Below are 25,676 nucleotides of genomic sequence, written 5' to 3'. Positions count from 1 at the left end.
AAGGACATCACCCTAATATTAAAGATGCTTATACAAAGCTGTTGAACACAAAAATGTATATACATAGTATTCTAATTTTGGCGACTCAACAAAATATTTAACTTAATGATGTACTGATATCTATTATCTGCCTGTAGTATAGTAGGCAAAACATTGCCTGCAGCAAGGAAATGAACTCTTCACTTGATGTAGTACAGGTTAAACAGGATGATCTTACTTCGTTTCATGTAGCTATACGTAACATAAATGTACAGGTAAAATATGATCTCTTCGTTTATTATATAGGTAACAATACATCCTTCAAGCACTAGCAGTTGATGAAGGTTTTAGAGTAATGGTTTAATGGAAGAGGTTGGTTTTCGGTGACATTTAAAGATTTACTAGTGGGTGGTGCGGAAATGGAAAGGAGAGTTAATTGTATTTGCTTGCACAATAAATCCTGTGTCCGAATGCATGTAGTATAGATGAAACAATATATGTTAGGTAATCTGATTTCCTCATTCGATGTAGTATAGAAACACATTACTGTATAGGTACACATGATCTCTTCATTGATTTGTAGTATAGTGAACATATTATTTTCCATCTGCATGTGTATAGGCAAGAGCGTGATCTATGGTAATTATGAGACATTTTTTAATGGTCCACCATGGACACAGACTACATAGACCTTTTTTCAGTTTCTTTCTGAACATTCTCAAGGTTCAGAATTTATAAGAATAGATGTTCTTCGCAGGATATCTGAAGTGCAGTCCCACCAGATATCGGATTTCATGTGCTAGCTCCTTGAGGTTATCTCAAAATCCACAAGAAATTTTTGTTTAGTAGCACTTCCTCGTTCCAATCGATTTGAGAAGCATCCACTGCCATTTCTGCCAACTGACAACATGATTACAACAGGACCATTCAAATGCCAAATTTTATATGTATTTTGTAGATCAGTATACGACCTTTGCAAATTCTATTGATTTTGTATGAGATTGTCTGAAGTGCTTTTGTATAGCAGTTTTGGTTCTATGTTTGGGTCTGGTTGAGATTACATTGCAAATTGCATATAGTATAGGTACACAATAACATATAGGTAATGATTCTTCATTTGATTGTCCATAACTAAAATCTGTGGCAATATGTGTTTTTGGTGACGGAATAGAAGATCTCGACGAGTTGTTAGCTTGATGTAAGAAGGTAGTTCAGAGCAAATAGGGCGTGCAGAAATTAAAACGCATGCGAGTGGATTGGAGCGTGTAGAACAAAGTGAGAAGGTGGCTGCTCCTTTCTAAGCTCTAAGCACAGCGTCAAATTTACAGCACTCACTTACATATCTGGGTAGAACTGCAATCCTGCAGATAAAGTGAGTTGTGCATACAATGCTTGCCTCCAACTCAGTGAATCATCTGAGACCACCTTCAGCGCTTACATTGATGGATTATATGCTTGGGCTGATACTATGTAAGAATATCTGAGGTATTCTCAAGCCAGCGAAAATCCACTTTAATACAGTCATTAGTTGTCTAAATTTGCATGACACCATTTTAACAGAACTTTTGCTTCCTCATCAGTACAAACTAAGGAAACATAAAAAAGAGAAGCACATGCTGAGATGTTCGTCCGCCTATTGATCTGCTTTCTACATATCTTATATCAATGGTACCCAACTCTCTGACCGAGGGCACACTGGAATATATAAATCTCGCGGCCACATGGTGATTTTTGGCTCGATCATTGAATTATTTTGTTTCTAGCTAAATGCTGAGCACCCCTGCTTTTATTGAGCTTTGGATGATGATAATTTTGGTGGATGGCTTTTTGTGTGTTATAATTTGATGCCCTCTTTTAAGATGTCACCAGTCCGATAAAATTTGCTGAAAAATTATATAAATGGTGGGGGGATTTGTTTTTTTTTTTAGCTTTATGACTCTACCAGCAGACTGCATTACATGATTTTAGTTAAGCGTAAAATGACTTAACACTTAAGATGCAAATTTATTTACTCTGACAAATTACGTAAATATATTACCTTCTTTCTTTATCATCAAGACTTTCACTTGACTGTCTCTGCAGAAACTTCACCTAGCCATATCTGAGAAAGAAGAAACCACCTTAACAAGCAAATAGTAAGTAGTGACCTAGGCACCAGAATAAATTAGGCAATGCAATGAGAAAACTTACATGATTTATGTGACCCACTATAGGATCTCATTTTATGCACTGGATCTATATGTGAGGTTGTCCAAAAAAAAATCATTTATGCATAACATTCATATACACAAGAGATGAAGCAGCCAAGCGATGCATCAGCACAGATATTTAGTATTTTGTTACCATTGCTTCTATAACTCAACCCTGCCCACAATCGAGGTTTCGAGTATCAGTGATATCATATTGGCCTGATGTCACCATGCAGCCAGTTGCTGAAGTATAGAAGCGTCATCAAGTGAATCAGGATGTCTGTGATGAGACCTCAAAACATATTTGTCTGGCTTATTCTGGTTTTATTCTGCCTTTTTATTTTTGCAAAAATGCCACAGTAACTATATATATATACACATTACAATTTAGGTCCACATACTAGACACATACTACAACCTGTTTAATTCAATCTTAAAATTGAGAAATAACATCTATTAGCAATGGTTCACAATAGGGGAAAAAAAGCTTGCTGCTGACCTGTTAATCCTTATTCCTACTGGCTGTTCAGGCAGGCCCATCCTTCATACTGATTTACTTGAACACTAATCACTTTTTCTGTATACCCAGCTTCCATCCTGATCAAGAAGGTTAGCATGCATGGATAATCTGTAGAAGACAATCATTTTTTTTTAGCTATTTAACAAAGCTGACAGCAATATCCACTTTTATTTTATACAGCAACATCAATACTCTCCTCCAACATTCTTCCATAATGCTGGAGTTTATAAGCTACTGATGACTTGTACTCGATCTATACTAAATTTCTGGATTTACAAACATCCCAAACAAAAGTTACTGAAAACTGCTAATTACATCAATAAACTTATTGTAACTCGTTACACACAAAAATTCTATCTCTTCCCTACCTCAGAATTCAATAAACACCTCAGAAACAATGAGTTCAACATTAACTGCAGTTCTTTGTGCACAAGTAGCATCAATCAGAGGCAAACCTAGCTGTTAAATTAATGTTAATGACATAAAAGTTCTAATGTTAAAGGTTTGTGTGTAGGTGGTTTCTGTCAATTTTTTTCCATCGTGACATAAAATCAAATGATTAAAAAGGCTGAATAAAAACAATTGCCTGTTCTTAAAAATCCTGAAAACAGTAGAGCTAATGCACAGCCAACAAATGCTGTGAGGATCTGGGTCATGCAGAAATCGAACTTCCAGTGGATAAGTCCATCAGGGCCAAGTCTATGGACTTTAATGGTGTGCTTAGTCCAGTCCCAAAAAGTAGAGTTCTGCCATACAGTCCTGAAATAATCATTTGATACTTTCTCTGAAATATAGATTACACAACAGGACACCACATAACACAGGTTAAGCACATACGTTTGAACACATGCACCTACATCAAACCTGTTGCACACAAAAATCTGAAAAAAGGCAAATGTTGGCTAAAGTTTTAGATTAAAAAATTCAACTTCCATTTTATACGACTTATACAATACATACATATATAACAGCTTCATTACAGTCACTACGCTGAGGTCACCTAGTGAGTCTTGACTACATAGTTTTTCAAAAATTTGTAATGCTGCTGAAATTACAACCTACCAATTCTTTCGTACCACACGTCTCCTGAGAAGCCTTTCTTCCAAGCACGTGGTGCTCCCCATGAGAAGTGGATATGCCGTGGTACCAGAAGATACCAGAAGCATAACCAAACTCTCAAGATTCAGAAGTCTCAAAGTCTCCCAGATAGAGCAGTACACATTCAGAGACACTAGATTAGCACGTGATTAGAACTAGTCGCAGAAGAATCAACCAGTGCTCGCTGATGCTGAAAAACATCCAATTTCTCTCATATGCTGCTTGCCTGTTTCTTTCCTCCTATGCTGTGAGGAATCTGGGTTCATGCCAGACAAGCAGTGGGATAAGCCTCAGGGCCACTAGGTCATGGACTGTCCTTCTTCCTCTTAGTCCTCCTTCCTCTTAAAAACAGACCACACCACATGTCCCTCAACCCCCAGAAAACCACTAACAACCAGACAGCTAGTATCACTCAATAACTGAAGTACAGGTCCATGATGGGTGTTACCATTGAACTAGAGACATCTAGAGCTGTCCAGCCACACTTGTCACAGTCAGACTAGAACTCCGCTAGTGGACAGAAAACCTCTAGCTAGTGTTCAGAGGCGAGCAATAAGCCGTCACGTGACCTCTCTAGGCGAGACCAAAACATGCTGACGGGAAAGATACTCACTCTAGAACCTTCCCACTTGAATATTTCGCATCTCTACCTCCAGCCACCAACCTCAGACCTTTCAAATCAAGTCTGCCTGCTATGAACAGCCCACCTCCTCTCCATCTCAGAACACTTGCACTTGCCCTTCTATCTCAATACTCAAGATAATAGAAGGCCCTTAACTCAACTCCAGGTGAGCCTTGTGAATATATGATCACCTACATATCCACCCTTTCTCTGTGGCTTAGCTTATTTATATTTATGTGTGGGGGTTTAATTAATTCTCACTTTTGCTAATTGGAAAAAGCGCTCATTTGCTTATATTACCCTCAGTTAATAAAAATTGTCATTGTCATTGTCATTGTCATTGCTGAAAAAAGGAACACTGCATTCTACTCATAAAAGGTTGCACATGCTTTTTTGACACCTGGCTGAAGAACCAAGGCCAGTATGACTGCAAGATTACAAACACTCCTGAAATGGGAACAGGAAATGAAAGTTTTTTAATTACAAAATGTTTACAAAATATCCCAAGATAAAATAAAAATATCTTACTTTTACCACCGTTGCCATCGCAATCGCCTATACAGCTTATCATAACCTGTCCTGATCCCAAACAGTGTGATGTGTGAGGGGAACCTAATCCTGTCTTTTTTCTTATATCCAAAGCTTCAACAACCTGTCAGACACAAAAACAATTTTCTTTACTTGCTTCATCACCAGCATTATTTAGAAAAAGCCATTATAAACAATTCTACAATGAATATATACAACAGAAATATAAGTAGTAATTTCTTCTGTTCCTGAAAATAACGACATCAAAAAGCGCAAATGAGGCTAGATAGGGACATCTCTTGCCAAGCAGACACTGAATGGAATCCTCAGGGAAGAGGAGAGTTGGGAGACCAAAGGAGACTTGGAAAAGAAAAGTAGAAAGTGAGGCAAAGGACATCGAACCACATGGCCCAACTGAAGGGGGCACCCAAACGGGTCCGCGGCAAGGTGTTGTTGCGGCCCTATGCTCCTCAAGGGAGCAACAAGGAATAAACAACTAACTAAACCTGAAAAAAACAGGAAAGATGGGTATATTTGCTAATCACTTTAAATATCTTTGCATCTGACCTTGTACAGACGGGGTTCACGAGGGTCGACACCCATGTCCACTACGTAAACCCGATCACCATCTAGACATGCATTATCATTTTGTCTCGTGTCTTGCTGGTCGTCATAGCAGCTAGAGCAAGCATTCCAGCCGGTGTGATGCAGCATTTCATCACTGGTGTAAGGCATGTACAGACGAGATATGACCTGTACCAGGACAGCATATAATACATGTACAGACAAAATATGTACGTAATACATAAAAAATTAAACCTGCATAGGACCAAAATGAAATGGTATAAGCATGTGAAGACAAAATACGACCTGCAGATGTCAAAATGTTATGTACAAATGAGATGCCAGCATGTTGACACTCATCACTGGTGTTAAAACATGCATAGATTGAGATACAATCTGCATCCTGCCAACATTGCTGGAGCAATGAGACAAAAAAGGCCATAATAATAAGACAGGGTACTGAGTAGAATAATCTACAAAATGTAGATCAAGTGAAAAGTGAATAATGAAAGCTGACCTATAAACAGTCACTGCACAGCATCTACAACGCTATATACTATGAATGTGTGCAGGCATGTGTGCTTGTGTCAGTGATAGGTGTGATAATCAAACCTGATAAAAGACTGTATTTCTGCAAACATTATTACTATTCTATGTTTTATATATTTTGTAAAATCACTTTGAGCTTTTTAGTCTTGATGGTGGATAATTAACTTTATTAATATTATTTTTAACAATACATGTTATGAAAACCTTACCTGACAGAATGTAGGAGATTGTGGATCCACATCAACGGTGGCTAGATAGTTAGCCCGGTTCTGACGAATTCTCAGGAGCACCAATGCATGGCACATAAACAATTTCTCCCGTGGTCCTTTGCGCATGGCTTCCAAAAGTGATGGATATCCTGGGCCAGTGCAGCATGAAAAGCGCTGTTTCATTGCTTCAAGTCCTGTGCTTTAAACCCAAACAGCCACTGTCTATTGACACAAACTATATGTTCATCCTAAATAAACAAATCTCAAAAACTTTAGAAACTTAAGAAAAGGACTTTTTCACAGAAAAACAAAAGGTACCATTTTTGTAATTACAGTAGACATCAAAGTGCACTTCTGAAAAAGATAAATACATTACACCTGACAAGGTGTGTACATTTAAAGCTACAGAAAGTACTAAGGACAAGCTAATTATTATCAGGGACTAACACTAAAGCTGTCTGAAAGTAAACACCAGCCAGCTACATTTCAAAATAGAGATGAATCTTTAAGAACAGAGAAACTGGATAAGTCCCTTGGTCTTGAATCCTTACAAGAATGCCTCCTCTATACACACACCTTTTAATTTGTGAAATATATAACACCAGTACAATTCTCAGAATGTAAATTACAGCATACTTCAGATGGTATTTCCACTCACATTATCTCATCATAAAATATTTCATTTTCCTTCGCTTAACACTGCTTTTGGATTGGGGAGCTGAGTTATTGTTCTAATGAGTTCTGTAAAATATTCTCTGTCCCTCAACAAAAATAAAGTGGGGATAAATCAATATTTGCGGAGAAAGCCACGAGTAATCGACACTTTCCCGCCTTGCTAGACACGTGCCCCCATTCAGGACGGTCAAGTCTCTGTCAGACTAGTCTATAAATAGTCATTTCCTAAACAGGGATGCCCAACCTATACGGCCCTCGAAACTTCTTGCCCACAGTACAGGAAATCGGGCATGTTAGTAATTTAAAAAAAAAAAAATGAAAAAAAAAAACGAAAAAGGGGAGAAGAAAATTTATCCATACGTCATGCGTCTCTCAATCTTTTTTTCTATGAACGACATTTCGATTCAGTGCTCCGACTTAGGTGCAGCCGGACATTCAGACATTTTGGGAAAACAACTTCAAATATCCCACTAATTACTACATAATAATGGTAATACAACTTGTTTCTAAAACAAAAATGGTATCTGCTCTACTTTTTTTTTTTTTGCTTTTTTGTATTTTTGCGGTGAAGCGGCCCGTGACACGTACGTACGCATGTCTGAAATGTATATAGCCTGCATCCCGAAAAAGGTTGGGCATCACTGCTCTAGACCAGAGACGTTGTGTGTGTCTAGACATATTAACGTCTCTGGTACCGTGACGACCAAAACAACTGCGCATGTCTAGAGATTGGAGATTGAGTGCAGTGGTGTTTTCCCTATAGCCTTTCAATATTTCACCGTGATATGTGCTTGCCAGATCCCATAAATAGTGAGAAAGCAATAAATAATACTTTTCGTTACAGCTTTGACGAACGGCCCTTCGACACCTTCCCCGCCAAACACACACACATATGAAAGAGGGGAGAACTTTTCTGGCATTGGAAGAGACTGTATTGCCCCATATATATTACTTAAAGGGACTGTAAAGGCAAAATAAAACTGTTTAGAATCTCGTAAAGAGTAGAATTAACTTGATTGAATCTCGTTTATTTTCGAATCTGTTCATGTGGGAAAAGTTAAATGTTTTATAGGTGGTTGTAATTGCTGAGAAATTGTGTTTGCTTCAACGAAATCGCATTCTCCGATGGCAACTCGATCCCATCCCAGTGTCTTCTTATAGCCACCCCCAGTACAGCATAGGACCACAACGCGTACCACACCCCGCCATCGGACCCGATTCTGGAAACTAATGGTCAAAATAATGCTCAAACAAGAAAGAGGGGGCGGGACAAATCGATCAATACCACATCGTCCCAGACGTATTGACATCGACTCGAAAGATAACTCAACCCCTGCCGAGACCCATTGACCTAACACAGACCTGGGCAAAGGCCGGCCCGCCTCCTGTCTCTGACCGGCCCGCCCGCCAGTATATACATGTATACTATATATACAGTATTGGGTAAAACTGAGTTAACTATATTAGTCCGACCCTCTAAAACCATCCCAATTTCTCATGCGGCCCCTTGGGAAGATTAATTGCCCACCCCTGACCTAACACCAACAGTCGATGTACGTGGTTCTAGGTCGGTTTGTCCGGTGACCGAACAATTAAGACAGTTGATGACAAAGTGGAAGAACGGCACGGTTGAAACTATATATGATACAGCAGACAACACGTTATCTATACTCCTTTATCTCCAGTCGAGATGCATGCGGCCCTCGTACAGCACATATATGTGTGAAAGAATTAAAACCCGACTATTGCACTCATATATGTTTGTTGCTTTAACCAGCAAAATGAAGAATTTTGGTTCCCGTAAGGTTACTATATATATAGTCTTAAGATGAGGGATCAATTAAATCAAACGACCTAAAATCCACCACATACAACTATACAGTCCTACAAGTCGTAAAACTGCATAGCTGAGTCATCATCATCGAGAACCGAAAGATAAACAGAATTAAGCGTATAAGAAAAAATCCTCCATAGTTTAAATTATCTCCTATGTTTACCTCCTCGATCGCATTGCATCTCGTGCAGTTTTATTTTTGTACTGTTCACCAGAACGCATGCATTAATTACACTTTGTTGTTGCTGTTATTACGAGTTACATATCTCTCTTATGAGAGGTTTACACGGAGCTCATGACAAGCGATATCCGCAAGTTGTTTACGTGCGCAGCTGAAGCAGCATTTGCCCAAACTGCAGCTATTCGGTCAATCGTATTTGAACATTGTTCACATCTTAAAAGAATGAGTAAATTCGTAAACTTTCCAAGCATTTAGTCGATTTTTTTTTTCAAAACCATAAACACTATATAGGTACTCACCTGCCATTTTAGTACGCGATGTGGTGAAGCCTTGACCTCGGGTTCGTCGTGACCTGGTTGATGTAAATGCGGGTCAGACCTGACCCCACCCACCTCGCTGTCAATCATGTCTGTGTGTCAAGTTCAAAGTTCCGCGATACTATGTGTGAGATTTTTGTAATGGCCGTCGACCGATTCGATATAATAAATCTGTACCTGAAGTTCTAAGCTACCATTTAACGAATAAAGAAAATGTTCGAGAGCTTTCAGCTTTATTTGCTGTTTCAGTTGGAGAGGAAAGGAGACGAGAGTTGGAAAGCGCGCGCGATATATCATATATGTTCGAGTCAGGCCTCAGCTGGCTGTTTCATTGAGAGTGCAACATTTGTTTTGCATGCTCACCTCTAGACTTGCACTCATCCATGTGTAGAAAAATGGATATTCATATGAAGCGGGAAAAGAGTAGAGTATTTCGAGGTATATGTGACCTACTTGACAGCGGACCTAATTAACGTACGGTACTAATAAATTAATTAACAAACATCAAATGTACTTGAAATGGAAAAATTAGTTTTTTGCACGGAGACGTACAGCAACTAAGGTTATATCACAGCAAGGCAGCCAGCCCTATAAACAGATGCAATATATATATATGCAGTAATGCAGAGAGAGAACATGCAGCGTGCGACAGCTGAACAAACATATTAGACATAATTAATAATGGACATCTTTCTTCCTGCCTGCAGATAGTCTTATCCTGGAGTTTTCGTAATATTAAACAGCAACATTACAATTCTATTTTCAGTTCCTTTTAGATGTCACTTTTCTAAACACTTTAGCTGTTAACCATGATGTTTGTAGCCATTAACAACATTGAAGTCTAGGGAGGCAACATCAGGAACAGATGCATAACATTACAATAAACTAGTTTTGCAGGCTGGAAGGTAGGGGAAGACAAGTTCAATGGTGTTTGTGCCGACCCAGTTGTGTAATAAGGTTTTCTTAATAGACTAACCTTCTTGGAGCCACCTAACGTCAATCAGATAACTATACATCACTGCTTGTCAACTTCGTGGTAGATAATTCCCGCAATTTAACCACATCATAAACTTAAGATTAAGGTAAGAATTATTTCAATTCTTAAAGCAGAGAAACAGACTAAAGTATAAATTTAAAAGAAAATTGCAAAAAATATTTGTTACTAAATTATCATAAAAATGAATTTAAAAATTCTCTAAATTACTTGAAAATCTTTTAAACACTTTTCTATTTTTATTGCGCGTACAATACATATATATACTGCATATTTAAATGCTCAATGTTTTAAAAAATTAATTAAAGTAGTATATTTATTTTTCAGGGGAAGCAACTTTTAAGCCATTGACATTTACTTTTTCCCCCAAGCTATTTCGATGTGGAAGGTGATGAAGGTGATGGCTTTCCCACTCTAAATACAATAAATGTTTTTCTTTTTAACTTCGTCTTGTATGTATTTTTTTGTTATTGTTATGCTATTGGAACCTTTAATGTTATGTAAAAATGAAAGGTTGTTAATGCATGATGTGAACAAACTTAGATATATATACCATATTTGAGTCAGATAAGCAAGGAGGATTTTCAGCATATTTAGTAACAAGTTCTTTTGGAAATCATGATGAGCAAAGTTGGCAGAAGCGAATAAAGTAAGAGAAAGGAAAAAAAAATCATAAAGGAAAGAATAAATTGGAAAACGGACAGTCAAGCGAAACGCATGCATTTTACCGGGTGAGCTTATAAACTTTTGAGGAAAATGGATTGACTTTTTATTTATAATTTTACTTACATTATTTATATGGTGCTCATCATAAGCAGATTTTAAAGACATCAAAAAGAAAATGTTAATTTAATACTTCCTATGTGAAAAGGTAACTCTAAAATGAGTGGTGTATGAGGGAGCATGACCCCTTTTTCCTGGAGGCAATCCGGTTTGATACCTATATCTGGTTCAGCACATTTCCTCACTGTTAACCTAGCTGTGGTGAGTGCATGGGTACCTGACTCCATAGTTGGACAGAGACGGGTAAAGCAGCAAAGGAGAGGTGGGCACTACCCTCACAAGCAAAAATTTTAAAAAACCTGGCCCTGACAAGCCTCAATGACTAAAAAGGTGATTTTTATTGTTTCAACATTCTGCAACATCAAGCACTATTCATGGATTTTCCAGGACTTATAATACATAAACGTGTGAAGTATTGGAAATACTTTAAATATCTTCAAACTGTTCACATTATATACACAAAGTGAAAAAAGATTCAGTGTTTATTCAACCATCAACAGTGCAAGTCTCACGTCTAAGAAAGTAAGAAGGTCTGATATATGCCAAACTTTTACTTTGCAATATTTTCGACATACTTCACCCATTCTCATATTGTTCTGCAAGTCCTTTCTGACAGCCCTGTCTTGGAAGCCATACTCAATATGTCTTTATCTTACGAGGCATCACCCACAGTCTAAAAGCGTTAAAGTTCTAGAAGTCTTAAAACTCACAGCAGCTCCCACAGTATCCACATTTTATATTTTCTGGAAGACTTTACCCTGTCCATAAGCAGAATCTTTTAATTAGGAGACAAATCCCTCTGTACATAAGACTCTGCTCAGCTGCCCAACCAAGGGAAACCATGGTGTCTAGCTTCTACTGCATATCTGATCAGCTCTACATTTTCTCAGCTTGAGGTAAGGATGTCACAAGAGCAAATGCCAGTGGTTCAACTGAAAATAAATAAGACAGGTACACATAAGTATCGTAATTAAAAAAACACAAAAACACACAAGACAATAAATTTTTATCACCTTACTCTCTGTAACCCAGAAATCTGTCATCCAGAAATCTGTGTTTCTTATTCAAACATAAAACATTAGGTATCAAAGCCCTTAAATGCATGCACTCACATGCTCTCTCTCACACAATGTACACAAAAAGGTGCATGCATGTGCATGTGCAATGACACAAAGGAAGTACCATGAGGAAAAGAGCCTCGTTTGATGATGTTGTTGAGGAATGATGCTAAAAACTGAATGCAGCGAGAAAACTCAGCCTCCATATCAGTGATCGCTTTTCCACTGCAAAACAATAAATTTCAACACTTGTTCATAGGCAGCTATCTAATTTTATTTTATATTTTGTGTATGCATGCCTATAAATGCATGCAACTTTCACACTACATGGATGGGTTTAACCACTACAATGCAAACCATAAGTAAACATTCCTTTACAACACGTGCCAATTTTTGTCCAAGTTAAATTTCTTTGCTTTGCGAAAAAAATTTAAGAAATTCTGTGGCCATTATGTTTAAAAGCATTTAGTGACAATTTACACACTCAGAAAAGATAACCTAGTGGTTACAGCAATGACATCCAAACCTCAAGGCACATGACAGCGTACTTCCCTCAGCTGACCCAGCTGTGGAATGGGGACCTGACTCCAAGGGATGGGGAAGATGAAAGAGAGGAGATATGCACCATCCTAACAAAAGCTGATCCCAAGATAAGCAAGGGGTCTAAGCCCTCACTTCCCAAGACCATATATAAGGTCATATTACTATCTTTGTTTTTTTTCTTTTTTACACACTCAAGGGACATTTCAAAGATGCAGCACCTGATCTCAGCAATGCCTTGGTCCCATCGAGCAGAGAAGATCAAAATGAGGTTCAGCACCTTGGTGACTGCATCTTTGAGGAAAGTCAGCTTTTTATGCAGCAGGCATCGCTCATGGATGGTCACCACATAGCGAGCATGGATGTGAATGAATTGCTCCAGGTCTCTGGCACTCTTCATTTGTTCCCCAAACTCTAGTCCAGTACTGCGGAGGATCTGTGATGAATAGTGTATATCTAACTACACAGTGGTTCCCATCAAGTAGACACATAAAAATCCAATTCATATAGGGAAAATCTATCAAAAGATCACTAATAATTAAAGCTGTTTCTTGACATCAAGGAATACAATAATGCTGATATGTTATATCTATGACTAATCAATAACATTCCCCATAATGTTATCTGGGAGTCCAAATTTTGAATTTTTAAAGATGAGAAATACTGGGTCTCTACAAATGTGGGTTGCAGGAAATGTTTCGATAATAAAAGGATTCTAGATTATCTCAACTGATTTGATCAAACTCTACTTTGTTTTATACTTTTTTAAATATTTTTTTTCTCTCTTACCTTGTCTCTCATACATAGGTGAAAGGAGGTGAGGGCTGATATGTTCAACAACATCCAGCACTCTCTCCCCTTCTCTCCCACTCCGCTTCCTTCACTCTCACACACACACACACGACTAGTGCAAATAAATTAAAAAACAACACAGCAAGCAATATCATATACTAAAAATAAAGAACATGATAAACAAATGACCAGCCACTTACCCGTGTCATAATATAGTTATGCAAACTGTTTACAAAATAAGCCAGTCGGAATCGCAGTATATGCATCCTGTGCAGTCGCTCTGGAATTGGCATCTTGCTCTCTTCAAGTTTTCCCCATAGATCTTTCTGGGGCAGCGTTACAGTCAATATATCTGCTTTGTCTAAATCTAAAGCACAAATAAAAAAAAAATTGTCAGATTAAAAATATAAAAACATAGTGTCATTTACATTGCAATTATCAATGAGTTTTCTCTGACATTTTGCAAGGGTTGGACATTTGACATAAGAAACATCAGTAAAAGTTGATTTTTAATTTTTTTCTAAAAACAGCATTTTAAAAGAATATGACAACATACCCGTAAACCGAAGCTGGTCAAGTCCATATTTGGCCCGCTTGATCTGAAGAAGAAACTGGAACACCTGGTTGTAAAGGTCTTGACACTTGCTGGTTATCACCATATCCAGTGGCCATGCCACCTGTTTCAGCAAAGGGCAATTAACTCATTTAAGTACTTCTGCAGGAGTTGGTCACATTAAAATAGTTAACAAGATTATTAGCATTATGAAAGATATGAATTGGCTGTTTCATGCACTCCCTCTTGTCATCTCACAAATGCTCTCTCTCACACATACATAAGTACTTACATGCTCACAGGCACCCACACACATCATTTTCACAAGTATAAAATAGCATACATCATAATGCAGCTTTATGCAGTCTGTGGCACAAACTGCAGACTTCTCCCCTGCCTTGGGCAATGTGTCTGCTGTCACTGACAACCTGAATGAAACAGTCAAAAAACGTAGAGGAAAAAAGCCTGCTCTAATGATTCCAGTAGCTATTTCCATTTAAACTATTTTGAATCATCACCTTGAGGAAGTGAAATACAACATAAGAAATCAGTTGTTAGTATAACAGAGGAGGGAGTGTGTATGTGTCTCTCTCTCTTTAATGATGTAAAGTATGAAATTTTGATTTTGGACAGGTAAGACTTAGTAAACTAACAAAACTGTTGGTTTTAGACATTCCCATTTGTGTGCCTTGGTATTTGCACTAAGCATAGTGTGCCTCTAATGGACAACTTCCACAAGAGTGTCTTTCAGATAATAGTTTAATATCTTCTATCTCACTGTACTGAGCACTGACTTTAGTGCAGTAACAGCCTTAATGTGTTAGAAACTAAGCCCCATTAGCACATTTTATACTACAAACCTGCTGATATCCTGAGAGTGGTGAGCCTGCAGTGCATCATGAAGTGCCAGTGTCAGGCTGGATGTGTCACGCCACTGCTCCGTGTGTCTCATCTGCAATACAATACAACTCTATTGATCCTCATTGGCTTTACATCCTGGGAAGCAGGTGAGGACTTTTGTCAAAAAAAAGAAAGAAAAAGTATCTAAGTAACAAATTTATTGCAAGTCTATTGTTGGCTTTAGAAATTGTATAGCAGTTCTGAATATTAAACTGCTAAATGGTTTGCGAAGACCTGACAGCCTATAACTTCATGACAGGCTATGAGTTGGTCTCAGTAAATACCCAGCAGTCCAGAGATATAAGTCCATAAAAGGACTGTGGCCATCACTTTCTCCTGCCTTGTTTTAGCTCTGGGCAATCTCAAGGAAAAACTGTATGCAAATAACCCCTCACACTCCAGACAAACTAAAGGACAACATCATGAATGCTGTTAAGTCTATCACCAGACATGAACTGCAAACACTTTATCAGAACATGTTGTGACATGTCAAAAATGCATCAAGTTAAGTAGGGATACCTTACAGAATCTGCTGTAGCCAGCACGTATATGTATGTTATAGTCAGATGCAGTTTGGATTTTATGTGGGCCACTGCAATCCCTGACAGCTACTGTGGTTTCTTACCTAATTTTTTTATCCATCCTTGCACAGTGGGTTGCACTTTAGCAACCATTCTGTGCAAATGTACATGGAATAGCTATATGAGAAGAATGAGTTTAAGAAATCCACGACACATCAGCATGCTGGTCAGACAAGACATATGCTATGCTATCAACTATCAATGTTTGAATAAAGGAATGATATATGAACATCAAGATACAAAATGTTAAATTGTAAACCAATATAATCCTGCCACTTACCTTGTCAAAAATCTGTGTACAAAAGTCAAACATGGTATCCCCTGCTGACATGAGGTAGAATTGCTAGAACAGGAAGAGATGATAATAGAACAATGATAACACAGAAAATAAACTCTTGCTTAATGCAATGGTCACTTGTCAGTGAAATATTGAAAATATTTGCAACAAAGTTAATATCGGAATGATGTTAGAAGCTTACAACTCAACAAAAAGTGAAATTGCAATTACTGTAGCAGTAAGTTCTGAAGGTAGCAAAATTAATTTAACACAGACCCAGAAAAGACCAATCTTGATAGCACATTCATCCTTCCAGTGTTCAAAACAATATCACAAGAATCTCTTCTACCTGAGCAGAGTTCAGCATGTCCAGCAGGTGGTATTCACCCTTTAGAATCTCCAGAAGTCGAGAACAAACATGGTCACAGCGTCTACGCACATGTGGATATAGGCATCTTTGGAAGACCAGAGAAATGGGCCCAATGCAGGCTTGTGATACTGGTGCTAACATTCTGCAGAAGATTATCACACAAAAAAGTGAGACTACCTTAAAAGTCTCCTGTGTATAATGAGATAAAGTTTCAGAAGTGCGGTTTCTCTCCTCTCTGACTTTGGTTCTGCTTATGACTGCCTTATTTAGACAGCCTTCTAATACTAATATCCACAAAAAACTACCTTGAACAAAAATTGTGAGTAGTCACAAAGGTGCAAGGGAAGAAAAATTCATGAAATTTTATTTCTACAAACTAGCAAAACACTAATATTGAAGTACTTGCCTCAGGTCACAGGGATCTGTTTTTGGGGAGGTCTTCACAAAAAGTGTGCTAAATATAGCTTGAAAATTGATTTGAAGCAGCTGATCCCCTGCTCCTGTGACATGATGCTCTGTGGCTATATTCTCCATGTACACATGCTGTAGATAGGTAGTCTCCTTGACAGCTTCCTGGTGTGGATGGAGTTACGGTTCCCACGATGTCTTTCAGAGATTCTACAAACATCTCAAACAGGGATTTCTCCCTAAAAGCTGCAAGAAGCAACAAGAGACAGCATGCTCCATAAACAGCATTTTACAACAATAATGCTTAGATGGCATCTATAGAGTGTTCACACATTATATCTGAAGCAAAATACTTCACAATACTGACCATTAATGTGTCAATGGGCAGAAAGCAAAGGCTGCTTGTTGACTGCAGTCAATGGCCTGAGCAAGCATGTTTAAGAAAAAAATAGATTATAATCAAAAATCATAGCAGAATGGGCTTTTGTTACAATAAATGTAAAACTGATGAAGAAACATAGTATACATAGGCAATATCAAGAAGTAATAGCAGTCCACAATAGGCTACTCACAAAAGTCTCCAGAGAAAGCAACCACTTCTGGTAATTTTCCCAGAGCCTGCAGCAGCTCCATGGACTTTCCTGTTAGCACTACATCTTGCAGAACTGGTAGCAGAAACTTTGGTATTGCATCCTGAAAAAGATATCTAAGCTTACACAAATTGCCACAAAACACAGTGACAAAGACAATGTACAGGAGATCGAGGGCATAATACCCATTGCTGCTAAAATAAGAAATTTTTTAAACAAGCTCTTATCTTCCAAATTACAGTTATACCTCATTATTTCACCACAAGCCATCCCATCCAACATAGTGATATAAAAAGGGTATATGATAAAAAAAAAAAAAAGAGAGGAAAATACTCTCCACCATGAAATGCAGCAAGAGGCAGGGCTGATTTGATTACAAAGGTCTATGTGACTGAACATGAACACACAATCAGCAGCAACTGCCCTATTTAAATGTCCCATAAAATTAGGCCCATGGTGAGGTAAAAGTATGGGTTCATTGTGTTTCAAATATGATTTCTGTTAAAAGAAAACATATTTAGATCTAGGATTTTACTGGCTTTTAGAAGATATGCACAAAGATATGCATGCCCATGTACTTGTGTGTGTAAAAAAATATATCATCCTTTAAAAGGAAAAACACAAATATTATTTTATTTGCAAAAAAGTAAAACTTTCAAAGTTTCTTAAAATGTATTTATATGCGACAACACAAAGATGGTGCATGAAAGTGGGATATAAATGTACAATTATTTCTCCCTTATAGCACTAGAATAGTTATTTCCTCTGTCTGTAATATAACATCTTTCTATTTCTATTTACATCACTAACTGGCCTATGTAAATTACCTGAGCCTCTTTGAAAGTTCTATCATCCTCTTCCTGCTCAGCACAAAGTCCTGCTGAAGACAAAGATGTGTTGGATGTCTCTTGATGAAGATGAGAGCCAGAAATGTTCAGAGTGACTGCCCGCTCCCAGAAGGTTTCATCCAAAGACTCAATCCTTTCATTTCTGTTGTAAATTATGCAAAATATTATTATTATCTACTGAGCAAATTATGTCATTAAACAGTCAAGTATTGAATGAGCAAATGATATAAATCACAAAATGAAAATACGATAAAACTCTTGGCTGCTAATGTCACAAGTGCAGAGTGCAGTATATTCTTGGAAATTATTACTTCAGAAGCTTAAAGTTTGATGGGCATTAGGCCATTAACATATATATCCAACCTTCAAACTGATTTGTCAGAGGGCTCTGGACAGAGCACTTCACTGGTTCACTTTATCTAGCAGGCTAAATAATGTGTGCTAAAATGGCATCATTTTAGAAACCATGCCCCAGCCTGGCACTGAAGAAAATGCTACTAAGCCAAGCCTCCTGGGAAGATTCTTAATTAAAAGGCTAGTAGAAGGCCACTCCAAAGTTAAACATATACTTTGGTGATCACCACAGCCATCTTAGTTTGCTCAGTCACAATGGAGAGATACCTGGGATCCATACCCTACTTATAACTTGTACAGCAGCAGTGTAAGAGGAACCAACGAACTTTAGTATACTACAGCTGCACCGATGTGGTTCAGTTGTTAAAGGCCATAAAACAAAACCTACCGTTGTAAGACAAATTCTCTTGCTGGGTCACACAGCTGACCAGCTGCAATCCACTGACCAATGATGTTTAAGTAGGGTCTACTTGTTTCTAACAGCAATCGGAACAAGAGTGACATCTGGCAGTGGAAAAAAAAACTTTTCAATTACTGAAATAGAAATGTCCTCTTGCTTAAGTTGCACTGACATGTGCAACAATGCACATGTTGCGAGCATTTATCAACAAAATGCAAATGAGGCTTATTTCCATGATGCAGATGATGTTTGACACGGTTTGTAAATACTTTTCTGTATTGACTTCACATTAACATTTTAAGTCTTCTTTCTGACACAGCTCAATTTCTGCTATACCATCCCGTGATACATTATTAACATTGTGGCACAAACTCATTTGCACACTAAAATAATTTCTTAGTATATTTCTGTTTTTCACTATCAATCCACTTGAGATAAAAAATTTAGAGATTCAAAATACATAAAAAACTTTCAATAACAATTGTACCAATTGAAATTGAACCAATCGTAGAACTTTATGAAATAATATTAACAACCTGATTAAAAAAAAACTGAAGATGTACAGTTTGGCATGAATATCATCATTAAATAATTAACTTACCATTTCAGCAGAGCAGTGACTCAAATTGTCATGTAGAACAACACCATCATACAATGCATTAAGCAGCTGTGAGGCATGCAAGCAGCTAGCATGTAAGGAGTTTTTATCATGGTCTGGAGGCTGAGCACATAAAGACACTCCTGTTACAAACATCTCCCAAATGACTTCCAGTGTTTGTAGCCAAGGCTGAAGATGGCCGATTATAGAGGAAACTGTCACACATTTGCTGTGTTCTAAGGAAGACATCATATTTGCAATTAGCATATGATTTTGCTTATATGTGAATGCATATGTGTACATCACAGACACAGATGAATTTACCATATATGAAATAGCCAATTAGGATGAATATTGTTTAACTCAGAATTAGCCAATGAAATAGACATTTCATTACCCTTAAGATGAATTTTTTCCTCTGCCAAAAAAGTGCTTTGAAATCTACAATTTTGTAAGTCTGTAGCTTTTGTCTAAATGAGCCTTGAAGCTGAGGATGAAAGCCAAACACCTCCATCTTGCCCCAAATTTGGTTTGAGAGAAGATGTAAGTCCCAAATGTTTTTAAGGCCAAATTAACAGAGATAAATTCATGGCACTGAATTTGGTGGACTGTGACACACTCGCTGGAAACAATAAAGAGGTGCTCGTGTCAACAGCCCAAGAAGTGCTAGGACATCAAAAGAAGCAAAAAATAAACCCAGGGTCATGAATTTATTCCTAGATCTCTGCGACCAAAAATGCAAACCTGAAGCATCTTCCAAATACAAAGAAGTTGTACCATCAGAAAAGGAATGAAGGCAACTAGGAAATGGATCAAGGGCCAGTGCCACACCAAAGAGGGGGAATGAGAAGGGTTATAGCAAAAAGGCCCACAAACTACTAACAACCCTTGCCCACTGAAGAGAAAGGAAAAGCAAACCCAAAGCAGTTTTCAAATACAAAGAAGTGAATGGTGCCATCAAGAAAGGGATGAAGTAAGCTAGGGAGAACTGGAATGAGGGCCAGTTACAGACCATAGGGTGGAATTGACAAAGGGTGGCATCAAAAAGGCCTACCAACTACTAAGGACCTTCACCAAGACAGGTCAACACAAGACCTCAGTCACTGAAGACAGCAATAGCTGCCTTCTCACAGAAAGCACTGCTGTACTCAGCTGATGGACTGAATAGTGCAAAGATCTATAAAAGTTTCAGGTAAAGAGAGATGCTAACATCTTTCAGAACAACCTGGTTAAAACCAGCAAACTTTTATTGTGTACATGCTCCATAGATGTGTGAGTGTGTGTGTGGACATAAGTGTATCTTAGGTAGGGACTAAACTCTATGCATACATCCGTGTGTGTGTTTTTTTTGTTTTAAGGTATAGAATGTGTGTTGGTCATGACTGATTTGTGTGTATATTATTGTGTGTATATTGTATACTTTCTAGCATTTTTTCCTAGTTTTTGATCTGTCTTCTGTGTAAAGTATAGTAAGCTTAGCTTTTGCCAGGATTCAAGTCTCCTGATTATGGTTCTTTCATCATTTGTTTTTTACAATATTCTTTTATTACCTTGTTTAGATACTGTTTTCTCTAGCTGTGACAGGTGGCCACGGAATTCCTTCAAGATGTTTGACAGGCCATACGCAAAAGCCTGGTATGTCTGGGGAACTTTTGTGTCTCCTGTCTTGTCAAACCCTTGGCAGCTTCCAGCCAGCATATCCCTGATAAATGACTGAAGTGTTCGGATTTGGGTGGCCTGTTTCATAAGGGGCTCTAGGAAGCTCTGCAAGCTGGCCTGTTGACAATCATCACTTGAAAAGTAAGAAACAGATTACTTCATTTATGCTTAATGTATACACGGCAGAGTGCACATTCACAAATATACTTACCTCAGTCAAGTGAGACAGACATATGCCTTCCTTCAAATGAAAACCATTTTCACCTAGTTGGAACAAGAACAGCTCCTCCACCCCTGACAGCATCCTGCAATACAACAGAGATCAGCAAAACATCTGCACATCAGAGTGTTATCACGATGACATCAATAGACCAAAACCTAAGACTGATATTACAATACAATACATCTTTATTGTCTATCTCTGGTTGCAACAGATATAGAAGTTTTCTTTGTAACATATTAAAATAAAAAAATAAACTTAAATTACAACCAACAAACTCAAAGCTGAGATCAAGAAAAGTAGAGACTGGTACCAAAACCCGAATACCACATTTAGGGTCACAACAAGCAAATAAAAGGTCTCATACTAATGATAGGCATCAATTTAGTGGTCTGATGTATTATCAATCACTGATGAACATGCTTCTACTGATTGTTTAAAATTGTACATATGGTAGATCTATACTTTAACTGTGACAGAGAGCCATACAGCCATTATGTTTTGATCTGCCTATCTCCCAAAACTGAATCCATAGATAGCTGGTGAAGCAAACGATTTAAACTAATAAAACACGTGGTGAAGTCCTTAAGAAATATGTGTGGGTTTTGACCAGCTAGCTGAAACATGTACTGTTGCTATAACTGACAGCAAACTCTTTACTGTCTTTCTGTTCAGGAGAATGTGCTTTTGGAAGTAGAAATCAAAATCACATGCACAAAGGATGCTATGTTACACTTACCATAGAAGTTCCCGAATAAGCTGATATTCCGTAACCACATGCTGTTCAAGTGAAGAATATGCCTCACCACTTCGTAGCTGGTAACTAGACCTTAACACCCAAGAAAACACATTTTTTAAAAAACATTTTTTAAATCCAGTAAGACTGAGTGGACTACTGCCTTAATTAAACAGCTTGACAAATGGAATTTTTTCTCTAATTCAAAATCCTAAAACAAGCAAACAGGTGTGTTTTATAATCTGCTACCTCTGACAGCAAACCTTCTTTCAACATAAGGACCAATAGCATTGTTTAACTACACTCACCAATCTCTTAAAAGGTTAGATGATGCGTGCTGACCCCTTATGCTGTCCGAGTACTGACCTCGCCAGTATTGAACAATCACATTCTGGTTCAACCATTCCTTGCCTTGGAGTGTGTCTGTCCTTGCTTCAAGACAGATGTCCATTCCAGCATGAACAATGCAGACCGTATGCTTGTGCTCGTCATCTGTTGTTGTGTCACCTTCTTCTGTTGCCAACTGCTCATCCTCTGAACTGCTTTCTAGTTTTTCATCTTCTTCTGACTGAATGATGACGAAATGCATACACAAACTAAAAAATGGCCACTTCATACTTGTGCAGTAATGATGTCCATCAGTCATACATAACTTAGTCCAAGACCAGCTCCAAAAGTAAATATCAAGATGCAAAATTTCAAACCTTTTGCACAATCATAAAACAAACCATACAACTAAAGTTACATGAATAATAGCCAAAACAAAGGAAATGTTGATGATTACAGTCAAACTTTGCTATCTAAACTCATACTGTCCCATTTCCCACTACAATATGAAGTTTTCCCCAATATACCAAAATAAAGTAAAAATTATTCCTATAAAGTTATCCATATATTTGCTATCCAAACCATTTTCACAATAAGATACTTATGAGGTTTGACAGAGAATACACAAAAATACAATAAAGACATTACACAAAGATGTGAAAAATAAACTGAAAAGCATTCTCTGCTCTTTCAAAAAAGAGTAGGCTAATAACTTTTTGATATCTACTTACTGATGTGTCACTGTGATAACCAAGAAAGATATCTTCTCCCTCTAGCAAATGTGCTGTCCAGTTAAATGTGTCTGTCAGCTCTGTGCAAACAACAGAGGTGTTTTTGAGTTTGACTTATGAGGTGAGTTAAATAATAATGCCTTGCATGCTCACACACACATACACATATAGTCCGTTCTGCTTCACTATTTTCTCAGCAAGTTGGATTGTGAGTTGTCTTGCGTGTGAATATTTGTTGGATTATATTGTAATTTCCATCTCTGTTACATCTTTGTTATGCTTGTTTTAAAAGCTAAACTCCTATTTTATGATAGGAAAGAACAGTTAGATCCATGGAAGGAAGGTAAGGCATATACACAGTACTGATTAGTGGTCATGCTTTGTTAGCTGCTTCATCTATACAGACAAGTGCCCTCATGTCCTGGTGGCTGAACCATTCTTTCTAGCCGTAGGGTAAAAGTCAGAATAGCTTCTGAAAATTTGCTATATCAACTTATTATTACTACTACTACAACATAAGCAGTCAAACATGCAGAAAAAAAGTACCTTACATTCCACAACTGCCTTCAAAATTGATTCTAAACAAACAGTACATCCTACCTTCTTCTGCTTCCACTACTGGTGTCTCATAGATGGCATTTGTTGGAGATAATCCAAGTGTAAATAAGACCAGCAAAACTGCATAGTGAGCATCTGTCTGTAATGCAGAGAGTCATCTGAAGCAATGTTTAGGCTCTTAAATAGCTCATGGCTTCTTGCTCAGCCACTGAACAGATGTGGTTTTACAACTATAGATATACAGTGAACTCTGAAATATCTTCAAAGCCCCAAAAGCAACTTTCTACACCAGTAGAAAACAATACTTTCTGATATGTAAGATTGATTAGGATGATGGTGAAGATGAGAAAGAAGAAATAGTATGTAACAGTTTGTGGGTTACAAATGACTTAATAACATAAATGAAACAAGCTTCCACTTCAACTTGTTCTTAATCCTTCCCTTTTTCCTACTTATCAGACTTTTTAATGTACTTTAAAAGTAAAGGACAGTTAACATTTTTTAGGTCTGAGCACAGCACAATTTTTAATAACCTGTTTATAAGTATCTTGATAAAGATACTGTAGTTCTGTGTGAAAAAACGCTTTAGAAACATATATGGCAAACAAGATAAATTCATTTTAAAACTGACCTTTGTAAGTTCATTATCTGATAAAAGTGGTTTATCAAGAAACTGAGAAACCAAAGAGCGAAGGCTGTCTGCACGATCTTTGAGAGAATGTACCTGTAATTTAGTACAGAGCCTGCAATCCAAAAATAAATACCATGACTGGAAATTTATAACATTGAAATAACAACACAAACAGCAATGAGTACTGCACAAATCTCACTGACATGTTATATCACTATAGAGACTAGTAAAAACAAATCATTGGAATTAGTCAAAAATTAATTTGAAAAATCTTAGATGTAATTATTCTTCTTACATTTAAATAATCAAATTTTGTACTTTAAGGAAACTGTTTTCACACTGATCTTTATTTAAATCAGGGCTTCTGCTTACGCAAAAAATTGCGTACAGTACGCATTAAATGGTTGGAGGACCCCTTTAATTTTCGTCAATGGGGTCCCCTTCTAATTTGGAAGAAGAACAGGGACCCCTTAAAAGTCTGAAGAAGGGGTCCCTGGGACCCCAAAGAATTTAGCCTTAGCAGAAGCCCTGTAAATGTCTCACAAGTTCTGTAAATTGGTATTTATTGCTAGTGGTCTATCTTAGGAAAACATCCTGTTAATTTCTTTAATTTAACTTATAAAATTCAATACTAAAAAAACTGTCCCTTACCCATCCAAAAGTCGAAGAACTTTATGACTATTAACATCCAAAAATCTGTGGTACCGAAAGTTTGAGAGAACAAACTGAAGGCACAGTCCAAAGTTTTCGTCTCCCTCCTGAGCATCATTTGAAAAAAGCTCCTAGTATTTATTAATGCTTACATCCTATGAGGTTTTAACTATAGCGATTTAAATGGAAGCAGAAAGTCTTCATTTCGCTAACAGAAAATTTTAATAGCTGCCACCATCGCTTTACATGTACTTATAATAAGACTCGATCACTTTCTGAAGGGAAGAAAAGTCAGGGGATTTATTAATATGTTTAAGATATTTCACGATCGCTATCATAAGCAAAGGATCGAAAGCTTAATCGAACGTCAACGTCTTGACTATGACAAAAGAAACACACATGCAAGATGGATATTTTTGTGATTATCATTTCATTGATCATCAGCAGGCAAATTTTACTTCACTGTGTCGCTCTTAATAATAATATCATCATCTAAATTCTCAAATACAAATACAGAAGCAATCATGCACCTGAAAACCTGTGACATGAGTAATCAGTTGCCGGGTGAGTTCGTCTGCTTTTATTCGAGCCATTCCAGCTACTTCAAAGGCAAAAAGTGGATGGTAATGCTGTAAAATATATGAATCAGAAATGAAAGTTATTTTATTTTCCCCGTAGTAATCTGATCATTTTTTTATAGATTTCTTTCTTTCACTTCTAAGAGCCTTCAGCTTTCGCGCCTGCTTCGGAGATTGTTTACCGTCTCCTCTCTCGACCAAAACAAACAAGTTTCCGTTTCCTGTAAAGAGAAAACATGCAACGTATATTTTTGGGCACATTAATTTAAAGTAA

The 25,676-nt window shown here is 37.5% G+C and overlaps 2 protein-coding genes and 1 long non-coding RNA gene across 3 annotated transcripts in view; 1 reads left to right on the top strand and 2 right to left on the bottom strand.

The window, feature by feature from the left end:
• LOC112562490 (methanethiol oxidase-like) overlaps positions 1 to 6,441 on the bottom strand; it is a 24,059-nt gene extending 17,618 nt beyond the window's left edge. Inside the window, exons 1-3 of the mRNA XM_025235770.1 lie at positions 6,259 to 6,441; positions 5,504 to 5,689; positions 4,937 to 5,060 (exon numbers count right to left, since the gene is read on the bottom strand). Coding sequence (XP_025091555.1) covers positions 4,937 to 5,060; positions 5,504 to 5,689; positions 6,259 to 6,441 — 493 coding nt within the window. The remainder of the gene's footprint in view (positions 1 to 4,936; positions 5,061 to 5,503; positions 5,690 to 6,258) is intronic.
• Positions 6,442 to 9,590: 3,149 nt separating this feature from the next.
• LOC112563287 lies at positions 9,591 to 10,670 on the top strand. Its single transcript, XR_003099002.1, has 3 exons — positions 9,591 to 9,703; positions 10,155 to 10,347; positions 10,587 to 10,670. It is a non-coding gene; the product is annotated as an uncharacterized LOC112563287 (long non-coding RNA).
• Positions 10,671 to 11,361: 691 nt separating this feature from the next.
• On the bottom strand, positions 11,362 to 25,624 carry LOC112562488 (gamma-tubulin complex component 5-like). Its single transcript, XM_025235769.1, has 24 exons — positions 25,355 to 25,624; positions 24,825 to 24,931; positions 24,174 to 24,285; positions 23,585 to 23,681; positions 22,985 to 23,064; positions 22,235 to 22,494; positions 21,930 to 22,019; positions 21,182 to 21,275; positions 20,862 to 21,087; positions 19,315 to 19,547; positions 18,702 to 18,817; positions 17,939 to 18,101; positions 17,094 to 17,214; positions 16,569 to 16,767; positions 16,389 to 16,397; positions 16,093 to 16,255; positions 15,747 to 15,809; positions 14,846 to 14,937; positions 14,329 to 14,413; positions 13,989 to 14,109; positions 13,633 to 13,799; positions 12,862 to 13,076; positions 12,225 to 12,325; positions 11,362 to 11,974 (listed from the first exon to the last, which is right to left on the bottom strand). The coding sequence occupies exons 1-24, from the start codon at positions 25,415 to 25,417 to the stop codon at positions 11,919 to 11,921; spliced, it is 3,033 nt and encodes a 1,010-aa protein (XP_025091554.1). The 5' UTR covers positions 25,418 to 25,624; the 3' UTR covers positions 11,362 to 11,918.
• Positions 25,625 to 25,676: the final 52 nt, after the last annotated feature.

This window comes from Pomacea canaliculata, linkage group LG4 (assembly GCF_003073045.1).
Source record: "Pomacea canaliculata isolate SZHN2017 linkage group LG4, ASM307304v1, whole genome shotgun sequence".
NCBI lineage: Eukaryota > Metazoa > Mollusca > Gastropoda > Architaenioglossa > Ampullariidae > Pomacea > Pomacea canaliculata.
This window is presented reverse-complemented; position numbering and strand designations above follow the sequence as displayed.

Bases quoted from the DNA above. Each gene is read 5' to 3' on its own strand.
- LOC112562488 (XM_025235769.1), bottom strand. From the start codon at position 25,417: ATGGCTCGAATAAAAGCAGACGAACTCACCCGGCAACTGATTACTCAT. The intron at 22,495-22,984 runs GTAAGTAGATAT...GTCATCATTCAG, and splicing joins GTTATCACAGTGACACATCA to TCAGAAGAAGATGAAAAACT. The intron at 13,077-13,632 runs GTAAGTGGCTGG...TATTCATCACAG, and splicing joins ATAACTATATTATGACACGG to ATCCTCCGCAGTACTGGACT.